Source organism: Octopus bimaculoides, chromosome 13 (assembly GCF_046866305.1).
Source record: "Octopus bimaculoides isolate indiv1 chromosome 13, ASM4686630v1, whole genome shotgun sequence".
In the NCBI taxonomy this organism is placed as follows: domain Eukaryota; kingdom Metazoa; phylum Mollusca; class Cephalopoda; order Octopoda; family Octopodidae; genus Octopus; species Octopus bimaculoides.
The window spans coordinates 47300039-47319638 of NC_142940.1; the positions used below are offsets into that span (position 1 = coordinate 47300039).

General features: G+C 37.2%; 1 protein-coding gene across 43 annotated transcripts in view; it reads left to right on the forward strand.

Moving 5' to 3' along the window:
- The window catches only part of LOC106869699 (E3 ubiquitin-protein ligase MYCBP2), a 185766-nt gene that overhangs the window by 137962 nt on the left and 28204 nt on the right, over positions 1–19600 (forward strand). For 13 of the 43 annotated variants that reach the window (XM_089361720.1, XM_089361728.1, XM_089361725.1 and 10 more), the window contains 5 exons: positions 1164–1268; positions 5801–6038; positions 12781–13101; positions 16002–17649; positions 19168–19363. In XM_089361720.1, the coding sequence (XP_089217846.1) occupies positions 1164–1268; positions 5801–6038; positions 12781–13101; positions 16002–17649; positions 19168–19363 (2508 nt within the window). The remainder of the gene's footprint in view (positions 1–1163; positions 1269–5800; positions 6039–12780; positions 13102–16001; positions 17650–19167; positions 19364–19600) is intronic. The other 30 variants (XM_089361724.1, XM_089361732.1, XM_089361731.1 and 27 more) reach the window with 3 other exon arrangements.

The window sequence follows — 19600 nt, forward strand, 5'->3', positions numbered from 1 at the left end:
TATTATTATTATTTATAGTAAAGTGGAATATGGGCAGACTTTTCCATCCCTCTGCCCCAGAGGTGGGTGGGTGATGGTGTCAGTAAAATATGTCATAGTTAAAATGCAGTTGCACAAACCAACCATAAAAATTTGTATGGTTGTGTATATGTTAGAAAGCATTGCCTTTCATCCTTCTGGGACCAGTAAAATGTAGCAGTTAAATACCGGATGCCTACATAATTCATTGTTCCCTCCCTGCTCTGTATTTCTGGCTTTGTGCCTATGTAAGAAATAACAACAACAACAACAATAATAACAATGGTTATTATTGTTATTATTATTATTAAGGTGGTGAGCTGGCAGAATTGTTAGCGTGCCAGACGAAATGCTTAGCGGTATTTTGCCTGTTTCTACGATCTGAGTTCAAATTCGGCTGAGGTTGACTTTGCCTTTCATCCTTTCGGGGCCCATAAATTGAGTACCAGTGAAACACTGAGGTCGATGTAATCGACTTGTCCCGTCTCCCAAAATTTCAGGCCTTGTGCCTATAGTAGAAAGGATTATTATTATTATTATCATTATTATTATTATCATTAGTATTATTATCACCACCACCACCAAGGCAGCAAGCTGGCTGAATTGTAAGCATGCTGGACAAAATGTTTAGCAGCATTTTGTTCATCTGTATGTTCTGAGTTCAAATTCTGTTGAGGTCAGTTCTGCCTTTCATCTTTCCAGGTTTGAGGAATTAAGTACCAGTTACATTCTGGGATTGATGTAACGGACTCGCACCCTCCCAGTAAAAATATTTTAAATTTCATATTTGTGCCTATAGTAGAAAGGATTATTAATATAGTTGGGAAGATGATGGGTTAGCAGAATCAGTAGAACATGGGACAAAATAGCTTGTATTTTTTCTGTCCTTTCATGTTCTGCGTTCAAATTCTGCCTAGGTTGAATTTGCCCTTTTTTCCTTCTGGGATGATAAAATAGACGGCCAGTTAAATACTAATCTAGATTTAATCAACTGCTCTCCTTCAAATTGGTAGCTTTGTGCTCTCATTAGAAATTATTATTATTATTGTGCAAAAATGCAAAACAAATCATTAAGAAACACACCCAAAACCACAAACACGTATGTATTTCAAACCAATTCTGATTTGCCAACCCTATTTCTTCAGGCTGTGAAAGTCGCTTTAACGGGAATGGTCCGACACCTCTCCCCTCACCACCAGGCACTCCCAAGAAAGTATCCTCTCGTGGCTCCAGTTCTTGCCACAGCTCAGGTGAAAAAAAATCCTACTGCTTTATTTGTTGATTTTTTAAGTTTTGTTATGTTGTTTTTCATTGTTTTTTCCCATCTATTATTATTATTATTATTATTATTATTATTATTATTGTTACTGTTATTATTGCAGTGAGCTAGCAGAATTGTTAGCTTGCAAGGCAAAATGTTTAGTGGCACTTTGTTCCCTTTTAAATTTTGAATTTGAACTCCATTGAGGTCGACTTTGCCTTTCATCCTTTTGGGTTTGATAAAATAAGTACCAGTTGAATACTGGAGTCGATGTAATTGACTTATCCCTTCCCCACAAATTCCAGGCCTTATGCCTACAGTAGAAAGGTTCATGATTATTATTATTGTGTAATATATATATATAATAGTAATGATAATATTAATAATAATAACGTTTTTAAAGAAAAAAATTATTTTTTTAATTATTAAATGATTTTGTTTTTCACTTTATTTTTTGTGGAATTTTAAAAAGTTTTATTTATTTTTTGTTTGCTCTTGTTCCTGCTTTCAGAAATGCTTACCCTTCCCCCTGCTACACCATGCTATCTCCCCCTCCTAGTGAGCATTGGTTTAAGGGGATCTGGTTGTTAGGTTGCACCCTACTAACCCACTGACTGGCCTTTTCAGCCATGCCCTTCTGTTAACACTTTCAGGGTTGGGTCTTTGATTTTGTTTGGCAGCAAAGATGTATTAGTGGATGGAGAATGTTTTCATTTCTAATGTATGTTTCACTAATGAGAAAAACCTCTGTGTGTGTGTGCGCTCGCGCGCGCGTGTGTGTGTGTGTGTGTGTGTGTGTGTGTGGTTTGCAAGCATGCATGCATGCCTAAAACCTTTTTCTCATTAATGTCACATTCTTTCTAACCAAATCTGTCTCTTTCTTTCTACTTTCGATGCTGGATGATTTCTTGATCCTGTTGTCTTTTTCAGTTAATCATCAATATCATATTCTGTGTGTGTGTATGAATGATGTATTTACACACACACACACACACACACACACACACACACACACACACACACACACACACACACACACACACACATGTTAATGTGAATGAGAGGATTGAGCAGACAGGTTACCTGTGGGGACATTATCTGTTCCTGTATTATGAGAGGCAGTGTTTGTTTTTATGCCCATAATCAAGGCCCAATCCTTTCTTCCCAAGTGGTATGCTTGAAATGTTCAGTTACAGAAGGTTCAACCTTGATGAACTATGCAAGAAAAGTTATGGCGAGGGGTTCAATATTAGAGCTAGGCTGGATAATGTACAGTCTGGGTTTGCTGCAAGATATGTAACCACAGCTGCTATATTTCTAGAATGTCTGAGAGAAAAGAACAAAAGATTCTACTTAGTGCTTGTCACCCTCATATAAGGTTTTTTTTTCCTTTTTTATTTCTTCTTTGATGGAGATGGAGCATTGAATAAGGTACATTTAGATCAGGGGCCGGAGAACTTTTTTAACCAATTACCCCAAAATATATTTATTTACACTGACGTAACCCCGCTTGATTTGAAAGGAAGAAAATCATAGATAACGAGGAATATGTTTTTTTGTGTAATTTTCTTGTCTAATGAGTCCTCATTACCTCCAAGAATTTCATTTTTACCACATTTGGGGTAATTTACCCTGGTTCATCGACCCCTGATTTAGATGAATGGATCATAAATTGCCAGATGTTGAAAATTAGATAATGGGAAGGTATGTCTGTGGGTCCTGGGAGTAAAGTTAGGATTGGCAGTGAGTTTAATGAGGGTTTAATGAGGGTTGATGGAGTACAAGTCGGCTTTGTTGAGGATTTCATTTTGCAGATATGTGTTCAGAGAGGCGTTTCAGTATATTGGTATGTATTTAAGGAGGGATTTTAGTGTACAGGATGTATTTAGTGGGTGATTTTAGGGTACAAATATGGGATTAGGGATTTCACTATATTGGCTATGTGCTTAATGGTGAGTTTGTGGCTCAGAGTACAGGTACGTGTTCAGGGATGAGTTGCTGTGTAGTGTAATTAGAGATAATTATGTGGTGAAGAATAAACAGCATCAGTCTATTGACTTACATTTCAATTATGATGAGTACAATAGACAGTGCCAAACATTCTGGCCCTATTAAACCTCTTCCTCTAATCAAGTCCTAACATCATGAAATAGAAGAACATTTCATACGATGCAGTACTTGATATATATATAAATGGACAGTGTGATCATGGCTGGAACACTTTTGGTTATAGGTCTCCATGATTAGGGCAGAGTTGGAGCTATTTATTCATAACTTCAAACATTGTCAAAATCTGTTGTCAAATAACTTTCATTACTAACCTGATAAGGTCATTGGTTTCTGTGGTTGCTTAATTGTGTTTGCATGCCTGATTGCACTGGTACATGCATATTGTGTGTGTACATTCATTTACATCATTATATCCATGCACATGCACTTACACATATGTATATGCGTATTTGTTATGTATTTTATATGTGTATCACATGCAATATATGATACTTACATACATATATAAAATATATGCATATATATATTACATATGTGAAGGTGCATGGCTCAGTGATTAGAGTGTTGAGCTTATGATTGTGAGTTTGTAAGTTCAGTTCCTGGACCAGGCTGTGTGTTGTGTTCTTGAGCAAGACACTTTCTTTCCTGTTGCTTCAGTTCACTCAACTGTAGAAATGAGTTGCGACACCACTGGTGCCAAGCTGTATCAGCCTTTGCCTTTCCCTTGGATAACATTGGTGGCATGGAGAGGAGAGACTGGTATGCATGGGTGACTGCTGGTCTTCCATAAAAAACAACCCGAGGCTATGTGTTTGCTGGTGAGGCAACATTCCACCCAGACTTGTGCCCCAGAGGGGAACCTCTTATGTGTGCCCATGGTCATTCATGACCGACGGAGTTGAGTTTTTTTTATATATTGCATATGTATTCATGTATGCATATATTATGTACATGCTTCATATATGTGTATATATATATATATATATATGTATATATATAGTCGGTGTATCGTATATCCCAAAAAGAAGTACATTCTAAAGAATAGAGCAGTAATGTATTTACAAGCAGTTAAATATATGTCTGGTTAAATAGTAACCAATGGTTTCACATCCACAAAGTGGAACCATTGATCACTCATTTGCCATTGAGTCTGATGAGCTGTCTATAAGGCCTACCACTTTATGGATGCAAAACCATTGGTCGCTCTAAGATCGGATATATATTTAACTGCTTGTAAATATCTATCTCTCTGTCTATATATAGATACACACACATGCTGTAAATATGTTATATATGTGTGTGTGTGTGTGTGTGTGCAAATATGAAACCCATATGCAATATATGCACATTTGTATACAAATATATATTGCATATGTATGTGATGTGTGTGTGTGTATATGTCCGCATAGATTTCATTCACTTCTGGTTGTTACACATGTACTATTTGGACATTAATTTGTTGCTTCAACATATCTCTATGTAATAACTTTTTTCTAAAGGCTCAGTTTATAATTAGCTTAACCAATCTTAGAATAAATTGGACCCTCTTCTAATTATCTTCCAAATATGTTGAAATGGCAAATCAGTATTTCGAACTTGTATATATGTATACAACATTTTTTATTATACCCCACTACTATTATGTTGACTTCTATATTTTTGTGTGATATTATATACTTGTTTGAAAGAACAAGTTATTAATTGTAATAATATTTATATAGGCATACACACATACAGGTATGTAACCAATTTCTGACAGCTGATGATCTGGTACCTATTTTAATTGACCTATAGTTACGTGAGGACAACTATAGGTACTCACGTAACAACTATTGTTAATTTTTTCGCTATCTGGCCTTTAAGACATACAGGCATTTATTCATTAGAAAGTCGAAACACTCGCTAACACTAATAATATGAAGGTGCAAATGTTTAAAGCTAAGTCTACCATCACATGTGAATCGACTAAGGATTCTTTCTGTGTGCAAAGTAAATTAATAGTTAACTTACCTTCACTGCACAAAGAACACAGTGTCAACATGAAAGAAGAAATGATAAATATATGCACTTCACTTTCAATTTGGTGAGGGGTCCACTGGTTAGGAAGTTAGTGTGTGGCTTTAGATTCTTTTTTTTTTTTTTGCTTTTCAATGTTTGCATCTTCATATTATCATAGTTGAAGGGTTGGTTTCTAGTGAATAAACAAAAGTGTGTAGTGAAGGTTTAGTAGGAAAAAAAAAATTATTAATGTGACAGCAGTCTTCTAAGAATTTACTCAGAATTATTATTATGTAACCACTTTTAAATTCAACAACATGGATAATCTGACATGAACCTGGAACCAAGGTTGTCGGAAAATTGGTAGTGTGTCTGTCTGCATGTATGTATGTATGTATATGAGTATATTTATATATGTCTGTATGCATGCAAATTCGGTTTTTCATTCGTTGTGTTTTTCCCCATGCAAGGTGTATCATGTGTGACTGTTTTCATCCATCATCAACATTCTAGGGTCTTCCCGACACGGATCTCCTATGCGGACTTCCCAGAAAGAGGAAAACAGCAGAAAGGAGGGCAAAGAGCAGGTGGTGGTGATAAAGGAGGATTTGCCCTCCGCAGCAGTTCCAGCTAGTGCTTTTGCTCAGAGAGCACTGCGGGGAAACTTGCCCCGGGAACCCAGTGTGGAGAGAGCAGTATCGGAAAGTCCTGTCTCTGACCACTCACGCCAGTTGTCACCAGTTAGATCAAGGTGAGCTTCTTTTTCTTGTTGTTTTAAAATCTTAGTAATTGAGCACTAAAACTATATTAATTGAACAGTAACATTACATTAACTAACTATTAAAGCTATATTAACTGAATATTGAAACTGTTAACTGAGCAATAAAACTATATAAATGAGCAGCAAAAACTGCATTAGATGAGCATTAAAACTATAACTGTGCAATAAAACAATCTTAAATGAGCAGCAAAAACTGCATTAGCTGAGCATCAAAATATGACTGTGCAATAAAACAATATTAAATGAGCAGTAAAAACTGCATTAGTTGAGCAATAAAACTACAACTGAGCAGTAACAACTGCATTAGTTGAGCAATAAAACTACAACTGTGCAGTAACAACTGCATTAGTTGAGCATTAAAACTATAACTGAGCAATGAAACTATAGTGAATGAGCAGTAAAAACCATTATCTGAACATTAAAACTATTAAGTAAAAAATTATATCAACTGATCGTTAAAACTTTATAACTGAGCAGTAAAACTATGAAATGAGCATTGAAACTGTACGAACTAAGGATTACAGCTGTTTTAGTAAAGCATTAAGTTTGTTACCTAAGCATTACAATTGTGATAAAAGAGGTATTTCAATACATTTGTGTGGTACCTAAGCAGATGAAATAGTGAATAATTCTGGAATGTTTGTTTTGTTTGGGTGTTATCATTTAAGCCTCATTTTCAGTTAGACCAGTAGTCAAAGCATTCCAATGCTGACCATCACCCCATTTTTTTTTTTATTGTTGTTTTTCGTACATTGTATACCTAGCTCGTCACTCCAGTCAGTGATTTCTGGTCTGCTCAACATGCCTTTAGTAACTTATGCTAATTGTTGGCCATTGAAGGTTAGCCAGAGTGTTCTTGTACCTTGGTGATTTAGTGATCTATCTCCCATTTCTTTTTAAAACTGTAGGATGTGAAATAAAATAAAGGGTAAGGATACATTAAAAAAAGCATATAATAGATTCAGACAATTAGGGCTCAGACTGGACCAATGCTAAACAGAGAATAAAGGAGTCCAAGCAAACAAGAGTTGACTATAAGCAATGTACTGGTCAAACAAATGAAAGTATAATATAAATCGAGCAATCACATAGTGGGTTCCTCCAGTTGTGTGATTGTCTGTAGAGTGAATTAGGGAATTTGGTGAGGCCACTGTGCTCAGAAAAATTGATTGAAGGACACGTTTTATAAAAGCATCTATTTTGTTGTTGTTGTTTAGGTCCAGGTCAACCTTTCTTATATTATGTATGATGAAAAGTATTTCAACTGTGTTCTTCCTGTTTGTTTTCGTTAGGCATAGTGTATTCTGACGACATCATCCAATGTATCTCTTTTTCAAAAAAAAAAAAATATCTTTTGAATGGTGGGTTGTGATTTGAAGGAGATTAGCCTGCTGTTTCTTGCAGGTTATTCAATTCTGTAGATGCATTCTTATGGGCTTCTTTATGTTGTTGGTTAGCCCCATCCCAAGGTCAGCACTCATTGCACCAGTCTATGATTAAAGACATTCCAGCCATGACCATCCTATATAGATTTACTCATATATATATATATATATGCTAAATAAACATATATTAGGCGTAGGTGTATTAACATATATTAGGGTGTTTGTCCCCCCAACATCGCTTGACAACCGATGCTGGTGCATTTACGTCCCCATAACTTAGCGGTTCGGCAAAAGAGACCGATAAAATAAGTACTAGGCTTCCAAAGAATAAGTCCTGGGGTCGATTTGCTTGACTAAAGGTGGTGCTCCAGCATGGCCGCAGTCAAATGACTGAAACAAGTAAAAGAGTAAAAGAGTATAAATCCATGATATAGACCCATAGAAATTAAACCCACCATGTGATTATAGCACAACACTCTCAGTAATCAGGATAAAAGAGTTAATCAACTAGTTTCGGTTTCTATGTTTAAGCCTCTTCAGGACTGGTTTAAGTTTCGCTAACAGATGAGAGAACATAGTGACACAAGATCAGGACAGATATGGCAGTGTTCCTATATTGATACTAAGATATCTCAGTCCATTATTTAAATAAGTTATCAACACTGGACACTTGATACAAAACTGGTAAATTTACTAATTTATTCTCATATATACTGTTAATGCCTTATTTAATTAATATTTGTATATTTAAGTAGATTTGTTGTTCTACCAGTTACTGTTTCAGTAACTAGTAGGACCACATATTTGGGCAAAGTACTTCATAAAGTATGGAATTGTGTAGATATTGATTCATTCAGTATTTGGAAAAGTTGATCTTGGAGCAGATAAAGCTATAAATGATAGTGTTTAAATACTGGATTTAAAAAGTCCCTTGGATAGAAAAAGTTGAAGGATGTCTTTGGAACTTGAACCCACATCTCTTGTAACCATGATGGGAATTCCACCACTGGACCAAAGCAATCCTTCAAATTTCTTTATTAGTTTTAGAAACTTTATTCTTAGCAACAACATCTATATGTTGTTGACATCATAAATATTTTTAAACTTCAAGAGAATGTGAAATAATTCTTTTTTTGGAAACAGTGGATCTTGAAGCGAATAAAGCTATGAATAATAGTAAATATTGGGTTATAAAACTCCTTTTAGATAGAAAAAGTTGAAGGCTTTATATACATACATACATCTCCCCTTGTTTATCACTGATTTGTTCATCACTGATCTGGGATAACCTGATATACTAATTGTGAATCATGTTATGCTTATCACAAATTGATCTGTGACAATACAGAGTGATGATCAGTCCAAGATTCTGCTTAGACTGCGACCATCTGCAATGCTTAGTACAACATGGTGTCTTGAAACAAAACCCATTTTCCTCATATTTCTATTTTTTCATTTACATCTGATTCATTTAATACAGTGTCCCTTTTTTTTTTGGAACCATATACCTGTGATATATGAGGATGGATGTGTGGGTGTGTATGCATACACACACACACACGCACACACATGCGCGCGCACACACGTATATGTTTACATGTATAAAATTGGTTGTGCATAGGTTCTTGTTTTTAATGCTTTTTGCATTTAATTTAATTGGAAAAATTTACCTTTTTTTTTTTTTTTGCAATTTTTTGAAAAATTTTCTTAGCTCAAACAAGTTTACATGCTTATTATTTATTAACAAAAGTTAAATCCTCTTCCTCACCTCCATCTCCCTACTCTTCACCAGAATTTTACACCCACTTTTAACAATGGCATGGGATGTATTGAATAATGCAATACATGCATGCTGTTGTTGCTTTGTTTTGCATCTGTACTATTCTGTTCATCCCTGCATGATTTGTCATGTATTCGATGTCATGTTATCATCGTCATCCATAGTTTGTCCAGATGTCAGCTACTTACATTAATTACTGCTTTCACAGGTGGGTGACCCATTTTGGTCTTTATTCTCTGACCTTTGAGCTTCCTAAGCTTCTTAATCTGGTGTGTCTTCACCTTCTCAAATTCTTTCTTGTACAACTTTTCTAGATCTTGTTGGATTCTCTCTCTGTCATCTGTTGGATTTTCTTCTCTGGTCATTCTGGGACTTGAAAAATAATATCAACAGAAAAATAGCATCAGCAACATACCTAAAGAATGAGAACAGTGTACCCCATTAGTCAAATAAAGGGTTGGGTTCGAAATTCTACCAGAACACCTGATGAAGGCTGGAGAGTACATCAACCAGAATGTTGTGATATCAACAAACAAGGTGACACCTATCTGTCCATTGTAAATAATGATAAAATAAAATACCAGACGAGTACTGTAGTTGCTATAATCAACTGTTCTCTCTTCCCAAAATTTCTGGTTCTCTATCTATGTAAAAATTATCATTATTATTATTATTTAAGGCAGCGAGCTGGCAGATTCATTAGCACGCTGGACGAAATGCTTAGCAGTATTTCGTCTGTCGCTACATTCTGAGTTCAAATTCTGCCGAAATCGACTTTGCTTTTCATCCTTTCAGGGTCGATAAATTAAGTACCAGTGAAGCACTGGGGTCGATGTAATTGACTATCTCCCTCCCCCAAATTTCAGGCCTTGTGCCTGTTGTGGAAAGGATTATTATTATTATTATTATTATTATTATTATTATTATTATTATTATTAAACTAGTGAGCTGGCATTAGTGCATTGGACAAAATGCTTAGTCTCATTTCTTTTGGTTCTTCACATTCTTAGTTCTAATTCTTCCCAAGGTCAACCTAGCCTTTCATCCTTTTGGACAAAATAAAAAGAAAGTACCTGTCAAGTACTGGGGTTAATGAAGTTGACCACCACCTTCCCTCTGCAAAAAAAAAAAAAAGGACTGGTAAAAATTCTCAGTAGCATTTCTTCCGATTTTACATTCTGAGTTAAAATTCTGTCAAGGTTGCTTTGTCTGTCCTTTTTGGAGTCTGTGAAATAAATACCAGTTGAGCACTGGTATTTGGGCTGTGGGGAACTGCATGAACATCACAACATCGTATCGCCTACACATCCACTAAAACTAATAGTACTGGTCACTCATTGCTGAATATCTCAAGTCCTGAAGTGGTCACATGATCAACTCTTGCCGCTGTTTCCTTTCACTCTTAAAACTGCAATGAATGTTGGAGAAATTACATGGAATGTCAGTGCTATCAACTACACATGCTCTAAACATTAATATATTGATCACTCATTGATGAACCCCCTTGATAATGAAAGGGTCAAATTTATCCACTGTTGGGAGCTATTTTATTTCACTTCCTTCATTAGCCTGTATCTTTTATCTTTTTCTTGTTTTAGCCATTGGTCTGTGACCATGCTGGGGCACCACTCTATAGGGTTTTTGGTCCAATGAACTGTTCCAAATACTTAATTTTCATCATCTGGCACTTATTCCTATTGATCTCTTTTACTGGACCACTATGTTTTACAGGGATGCAAACAAACACCTACTGATAAATGCTGGAGGGGGTACAAACATAAACACACTCATACGCATGTGTATATTAATGTATACAGGGTGGTCCAAAAGTCATGCACCAAACATATTACTTATATTAACCATTATCTACCATATATTGTAAATGAGTTTTTTTTTATCTTGGTGCATGACTTTCGGCCCACCTTGTGTGTGTCTGTACACACACATGATGGGTTTTGACACAATTTCCATCTACCAGATTCATTCACAAGGCTTTGGTATAATAAAAGATACTTCGCCCAAGGTGCAATGCTGTGGCGCTAAACATGAAGCCACATGGTTTCAAAGGGAGCTTCTTATCCTCACAACCAAATAATGGGCTATTTCATTTAATTCATCACAGCTGTTGACACTGACAAGCCACTAATGACCATCTCCATTCACAAAACAATTACACATTTCACTTTCAGCTTCATTCAGACCTGTTGACACTGACCACCCATTAATGAGCAACTCCCGTCATAAAACAATTACACGTTTCACTTTGGCTTCTTTCACTTCACAAATGGCCTTGACAGGAATGCATGAACATCACAGCACTGCTATCACCCACACACACTTCTACCAAACCTAACAGCACTCACTGTTTCCTGTGAACACTTCTGATCCTGAAAAACTTTGTCACATGATTGACTAATTTTATTTATTTATATTATTTGTCTTTTCTTTCTCTTGAATTTAAAAAAAAAAAGAATTATTTTATTTTCTCTCCCACTTTTTTTTTTTTTTTTTTTTTTTTGTTTTCTCTCCCCCACCACTGTTACCACCTACCTTCCTCCTTGCATCTCTCAGATTGTGCAATTTCCTCAACTGCTGCTACTGCACTGCTGTTGCTGGCACCGTTGTTGCTTCAACTAGAAACTGCTTTGCTGCTTACTGCTAACAACGATCATATATGTATGTATGTATGTATGGATGGATGGATGGATGGATGGATGCGTGTATTAGTGTGTTGATGTGTGTTAATGTCTGTCTATGGGTGGGTGTGTGTGTGTGTGTGTTAGTGCATGTGTTCATCGCATGTGCATTAGTTAAAGTGTGTTAATGCCTGTGTGTGTGTGTGTGTGTGTGTGTGTGTGTCAATGCATGGGTTCACAGTGGGTGTGTGTTAGTACATGGTTTTATAGTATGTGTGTTAGATTGTGTATGTTAATGTTTACGTATGTGTGTTAGTACATGGGTTGGTGTATATATATATATGTTAGTGTGTATGTTTGTTTTTCTCAGTAATGTTTTAGTGTGTGTATATGTGTGTATGTTTGTGTTAGTGTATGATAGTGTGTATGTGTTAGTATTTGTGCATGTTAGTGTATGTGTGTATGTATAAAGACAACACACAATATTCTCTAACAAATGAAATGTATGTAAAATTTTCCTAGAAATATATTTGTATGGATTGGTATATACACGTATATGCATATCTGTGTGTGTGTATATATGCTCATACACCACGTGTTTATATGAACGTGGTGTATATGTGTAACTGTATGTATGCTTGTTTGTAAATATCACATATAATCATGTCTGTATGTGTGTGTATATATATATGTATACACATACAGACATGCACAAATATATGCATGCATATACACATATTCATGGATGTACATACATACTCTCTGACATGCACACACACACACATTCTTTTTTTTCTACACACATACACAAGCAGATTCCTAAAATAAGAAAAGGAGTGTTGTTAACTTTGCTGTACTGTAAAGTTTTCTTCCCTCTTTTTAAAACCAAATTATACATTTCTGTGTCCTAGTCGAGACCCAAGCAGTAGTCCTGCTCCTAGTCCTACACCACCACCACAACAACAACAACAACAACAACAGCAGCAGCAACACAACTCCGGGGCCAGTAGTCTCGGACATGGAGCAAGCCCACCTTCATCAGGTTCTGCCTCACCTCAACTTGGAGGGCCTACTGTCGCAAATGTTCCAAACGCAGCACCAGTCGCAGTAGCAGCAGCAGCAGCAACAGCAGCAGTAGCACCAGTGGTGCCACCTGGAGGCAGCACATGTGAGGCAGCAATCAAACCCACTTTCAATATTGGTGCAGTCTCACCAAAAGATGATACAATCAGGTGAGGAAGGGCCTGCTTTGAAACTTTTCTCTCTCCTGCATCCTTTTTTTTTTTTTTAGGGTTTTCTGGTTTTTTATTTCTTCATTTATTTATTATCTTTGTTCCTCATTGAAGGAAATGTAAAGAAAGTGTCTATTCAAAACATGTTAGGTTAAAACAAAAGTATGAGCCAATGTCTCCAAGAACACGTATGTATACGTGTATGTGTGTGTATGTACATGCATACATACATATACACACATACATACATACACACACACACTTATGATGCATAATGTTGAACAGATCAGAAAGGAGTGCTTAATACATGCTGAAGAGGATATGGGTTTTTTTTTGTGTTTCATTGAAACCAAACCTGAGAGTTTGCTTTGCAAGTGGAGTTTCATGCCACTGTAATCTTCAGGCAAAACTCATTTCGTTTGAAGATCTCACTGGCTTGAAACTAAAGATGCACAACAAATTCTCAGCTTCAGTTACAATATATATATACATGCACACACATGCGCAACTGGTTCTCTGATCTTAGAGGGTTTCTGTTAAATTAAATGCCATCAGTGAGGCCAGAATAGATATAATGCAAGCACATGCCATCAGCAATTACTCAGGGTAGGCAGTTGGTGGCCTTTATGTAGTAAAACACACAAAAAAATAAGCAAACCACAGGCACTTGTCTGAGTTGTAGGCAGATTTACTTCTGCCTTTATAGCACGTAAATAAAATGTTGTTGTAGGAATGTATGCAGCACGTGTACTACAGAAGTAATATGCGTAGCTCAAAGACTGAGATTGAAAGGTAAGGGTGAATTATGCCTACCTAATCTATAAAGAAATAATATATTTTTCATTTTATACATAGTAATCAGAGTAACCTTCATGATTTTATTGGATTAGGTGCGTATTTTGCCATGACAGGAAAATATTGCTATCGATCTATCTTATCCAAGGTAGGCACTGCCTGCCTTGTCAGCATGTCCCTGATATAATGGTAAAATATTGAAGGTGCAGGTATGGCTGTGTGGTTAAGAAGTTTGCTAAGCAAGTACTTGGTCTTGTATTCAATACCACTCTTGTATAAAACCTTGTGTTGACCAATGCTTGGTGACTGATTTTAGTAGTAGGAAACTGTGCAGAAGTTCACTGTGTGTGTGTGCATGTGTGTTTCAGTTTGTCTTTCTTTGATAGTGTTTGAAGGGAAAAAATGACTTTTTTGTTGATGTCCCTTCACTTAGTAGTGTCACAAACAGAACTAACTAATATAGGATCCACATTTGAAAATAAATATTGGGATTGATACGGTTGACTAAAAACCCAACCCTTCAAATCAGTGCTCTAGCATGGCCGCATTTAAATAACTGAAACAAGTAAAATATTGTTTTGGGTTAGGGTTTCCTTTATTTGGTGCTGGTCATCTTATCAAAAATCCCAAAGAAATTCGAAACAAAAAAATGTTTGGTAAATCATCATCATAACTAAACACAACATTCCTTGGATTTCTTCAATTTCTGATTGATCTGGAATATTATGAAGTGCACCAGCTAATGCCAGCTTCTAGAACAATTGATTACAAAAGCATTGATGACAATTCAGAACCACATTGACCTAGTAGAGGAGAGAAGAGACAGCCTAGAATCGATGACAGTGGGAAAAAGTTGTCAATGGCCTATGCTCCATAGGGAGCACAGGGCTTAAGTAGTAAGTATATTGCTAGTGGCAGTAAGGGGTAGAACCGATAGCATCAAATATGCTATTTGCTATTTGCTTACATACCATTATGTTGTGGAGTTCAATTCCGACCTTGGATGACTTTATCAATCATCTTTACTATGTCCTTTGTCATACATACCAGTTTGTAGATCAAATTTCAGTTGTAATTAGGAGAAAGTCTGGAGACAGATGAGGGTATACGAGCCAGTTGCAAGACATGGTATTTTGGCAGTGTGACATTACTAATGTTTAGTCTCCTGTGGGCAATAAAGAAATAGATAATACTAATTGTAGCATAAACATATCTCTTGGCTAGGTTTAAATCTGTCTTTTTATTTCATTTTCTGTAATGTTTTGTTATAATTCTCTTGTGTGTCATTGTAACTTTCTCCCAGGTTCTGGTAGGTATTAGTATTGGAACCCTGGGCTTGTAAAATAGAAACCCAACTCTCTGGTTCTATCTTTTATTTAAAGTATTTACTTTTCATGTAAAATGTATGTGTAAGGAAAATGTTTTTTTCAAGAACATTCCCCACCTCATTGTCAGAAACATTGCCAGTTCCACCACCACCACCACCACTACCATCATCATCATCATCACCATCATGAACATCATTATCATCATTATTGTCATCATAATCATCATCATTAATTTTTTTATTATTATCATTATTATTATGCACCCTTTTAAATCCTAGCCAGGCTCATGGTCCTGGGTTCCCAGTTTCTATGGCGTATGTGTCCTCCCACCCCCTAGCTGGACGGGACGCCAGTCCATTGCAGCGTTACTCAAGAAACAGGAAGAAAGAGAGAGAGAAAGTTGAGCAAAAGAGTACAAAAAAAGTTGGGCAAAAGAGTGGGGGCACAATGGCCCAGTGGTTAGGGCAGCGGACTTGTGGTCGGAGGATTGCGGTTTCGATTCCCAGACCGGGCGTTGTGTGTGTTTATTGAGCGAAAACACCTAAAGCTCCACAAGGCTCTGGCAGGGGAAGTGGTGGCGACCCCTGTTGTACTCTTTTGCCCATCATCATTAATACCACTGCCTTAGTCATCATAGTTACGCAATTGTAACTAATGTATTTTTGTTGTTGGTATAACTATTATTATTGTTGATTTCCTTTTCATATGTATTCATGATTTTTCATTTATTGACAGTACAAGATATTATTGTATTTTCTTTTACTCCCTTTACTACAGGTTATCTCCAAAAGCTATTCGCAAAGACAGGGGTCGACAGTTGAGAAACAAACGAGAACGAGCAGCATCACCATCACCAAGGGAGACCACTCCGATCAATAGGAGTCGCTCTGGTTCAGCCACCATGATCTTTGAGAGGACCCGTGAGCCGGTGAAGGAAGCTCTCTCACCGTCTGTTGCCGAATGTCTCCGTGCTGTCTACGCCGCTTTTCTGTGGCACGAAGGAATCGTGCATGATGCAATGGCCTGTGCATCTTTTTTGAAATTTCATCCAAATTTATCTAAAGAAATGTCTCAAGTTGATGACAAAAAGTCAGAGAAAACGAAAGTCCGTCAGCCAGCTGAATCGTCGAAAGAAATCAAAAAGGAACCGTCCAAGAAGGGAGACAATTTGAACGAGACTCGTGTTAGGTTCTTCATTGAACACCAGGATAGTGTTGATTCAGATTCTGATGTCAATAGACAGGACAGTGTCCGACTAGGCACTCTGCAGACCGACTCAGGCAAGTTGGACCAGGTTAAGATAGATTCTGTGAAAATAGATCCTTTGAAACAACCGAAACCAATCCTTGGACGGCACAAATCTGAGGGTAGTGTGAATTACCAGGAAGACCCTCTTTTGATCCATTCTGAGAATGGTACTTATGAGCGAGAGGATGCAAAACTTCCAGCAACATTGTATCATTTGGTGGGATTCTGGGAGGAACTGGCATCAACAATGCTCAATGTGATATCAAAGGACATGATCTACCCAAGTCCTGCACTAAGCATGAAGACAAAGAAAGTCGAGAAGAAGGAGAAGGAAAAAACAAAAGAGAAACGAACAAAGAAAAAACGTGACCTGAAGCCAATTGTGCGGGGTAACTTGTTTGGAGAAGCAGCGGGTGTACTGTTTGCCGGCACAGCTGGTGCTGAGCGCGAGACAATGTGCGAACTGTGTGGTGTTATGTATCCGCATCCTGTCACCTACCATATGCGCCGCTCGCATCCTGGCTGCGGCCGATATGCTGGAGGCAAGGGCTACAATAGTGGTGGCAACTTCTGTGGTGGATGGGCCGGTAACTGTGGAGAAGGGGGCTTCGGAGGCAGCAGTTGGTACCTGATCTGTGATCGGTGCAGGGATAAGTACTTGCGTGAACGTCGACAAGCACAGAAAGACAAAGAGAAATCACGAAAGTATAAGAAAAAAATCTTCGCCAACAAGCAGCAGTCGAACTTGATTCCTATGGAATCTCATATAATTCTTAAAAACAATGCAATGTTTCTGTTGGATTTGGCAAGCGCCGCTGGAATCAGTCTTCCCTCGCACAGTCACAAAAGAACTCCAAATAGCCTTAATCGTTTGGATATGTTCCTACCGAGTGTCAGTGAAGACATTGGCACTGACCTCAACCCTTTCCCCATGGCGCCATTCCAATATTTGACACAGCAAGGTGCTCAGGCTTCTGACTCTGCATTCGCCGAGGACATATTCTTTGACACAGAGGAACGAGTGTTCGTGCGTTCAGGGTCATTGAGTTTGGCTCAGAAACAGCAGCGCTATCGCCCTCGGTTACCTACTGAACCACGTCACAGTCCTTTAGCCAGATCTGGCTCCCTCAGCCAGGAACTTCGACCTCCTTCAAACATATCACCTCCAAGCCCTCAGGTTAGTATGTTCTTTACATTCACTCTGCTTCTATGATGACCCTTGAGAAATGAAGGGCAAATCTTTTAGTGAATGTATTGTATGTTTGTGTGTCTACATGTGTGTGCTTGTTCTTCTGTGTGTATGTTTTTGTACCTGTGTGTTCATGTGTGTCTGTATGTGCTCGTGTATATATATCTATATTAAAATTTGTGTGTGCATGTATACTTGTCTGTATGTGTAGTTTCAGACTTTATACACACACACACACACACACACGAGTGAATGGACAAAACAAAAGAAAAAGGTACTCAACATATTTACTAGGTATTATATATATTATTATTCTAAAAAATAGTTTGATTTGGCTCCATGTGACTTAGTTTTGCAGACTTCTTACATAGACTTAGGTCATTCAGGCTCTACTTACTGATTCCAGTTTAGTAATTTGTTTTAAATAATGATAATAATGTGTGTGTTTGTGTGTGTGTATATGTATATGAGAGAGAGAGAGAGAGAGAGAGTTGGCAAGAAAGTAATTTTGGTTGTTTTTTTAGTATGAAATAAAAGTAATTTTTGTCATACAAAGCATGAACTTTAATCAATTATATATATTTCCATTTTGTTCAATGACCTTTTGCCATCTTTCTGGCAACTTCATGATTCCGTGCTCATAGAACTTCTGGTCCTTATCAGCCAAAAACTGAAGCTAGTGCGATTTCAGGTCAACATCATTGTTGAAAGTTTTACTATTCAAAAAATTTTGCAAACTTTAAATAAATGGTAATCTTATGGTACAAGGTCATATGGTGCATGTGACATCACTTCCTGACCAAGCTCCAATAATTTTTCATGAGTTAGCAAAGACATGTGTGGTCTAGCATTGTTAAGGTGGAACATCATTCCTTTATGATTTGCCAATTCTGGCCGTTTTTCTTTGATTGCTTCTTCAGCTATTGGAATAAAACAATTGGGTGCACTATCAATTTGGCATGGCTCACTGGACATTCAGCCTCTTTCGATAACAGTACTTTTTGGCACTGGAGATGTGCACATTCACACATACACACAAATACTTGGTTACAGAAGTATGCACATATAGATAGAAAGTGTGAAAGAAAGACGCTATAATATATTAATTGAATGTGATTGATAGAAACACATTCTCACTCTTCAGATACGTAAAGAGAAATATGCTTACACATATAAACAGAAGGGAGGGGAGTGAGAGAGAGAGAGAGACAGACAGAAAGACAGGTTGGGAAGAGAAGCATTAAATCATCTGATGTCAAATAATTCAGCATTGAATCAGTGGTTCCAAATAGTTGGTGCCAAAACGGCTGCGTCAAAATGCCTGTGCCAAAATGTCTCCTATCCTTGCCAGCAACCTACAGCCATATGTAGTCATTTTAAGTATGGTGATCTCTCTCTCTCTCTCTCTCTTTCTCTCTCTCTCTCTCTCTCTCTCTCCATAATAATTATAATGGTAACCCTTATGATTTTCTTACCTGCTCTTTCCTCTGCCCCTCTCTATGACAGGACCCACTGAGGCACACACATGAAAGCAAACCATTACCAAAGAGTGCCGGCACCAGTCCTGAGGCTGAACAAGACCAGAAGACGACGCTGTTTCAACGCAGTATCTCTGAGGTGGACAGTTGTCTACTTGACCAAGGGGACAAACACTTCAACCGAGTCGTGATGAGACGGAGAAACAATAGTGGTGGTGTCTCAGGTGAGTGTCCATACACGTTGATCTGTCTATTTCTTACTCTCCCTCTCATATATTTGTGTGTGTTTGTGTGTGTATTTGTTGGTTGGCACATATATATATATATATATATATATATATATATATATATATATATATATATATATATATATGAGAGTATTGTAGTTCGCTTGAAGCATTGTGTATTGTTTGTAAAGAATAAAAAGTTTTGAATGGTACAACAATGCACTATAATACAAA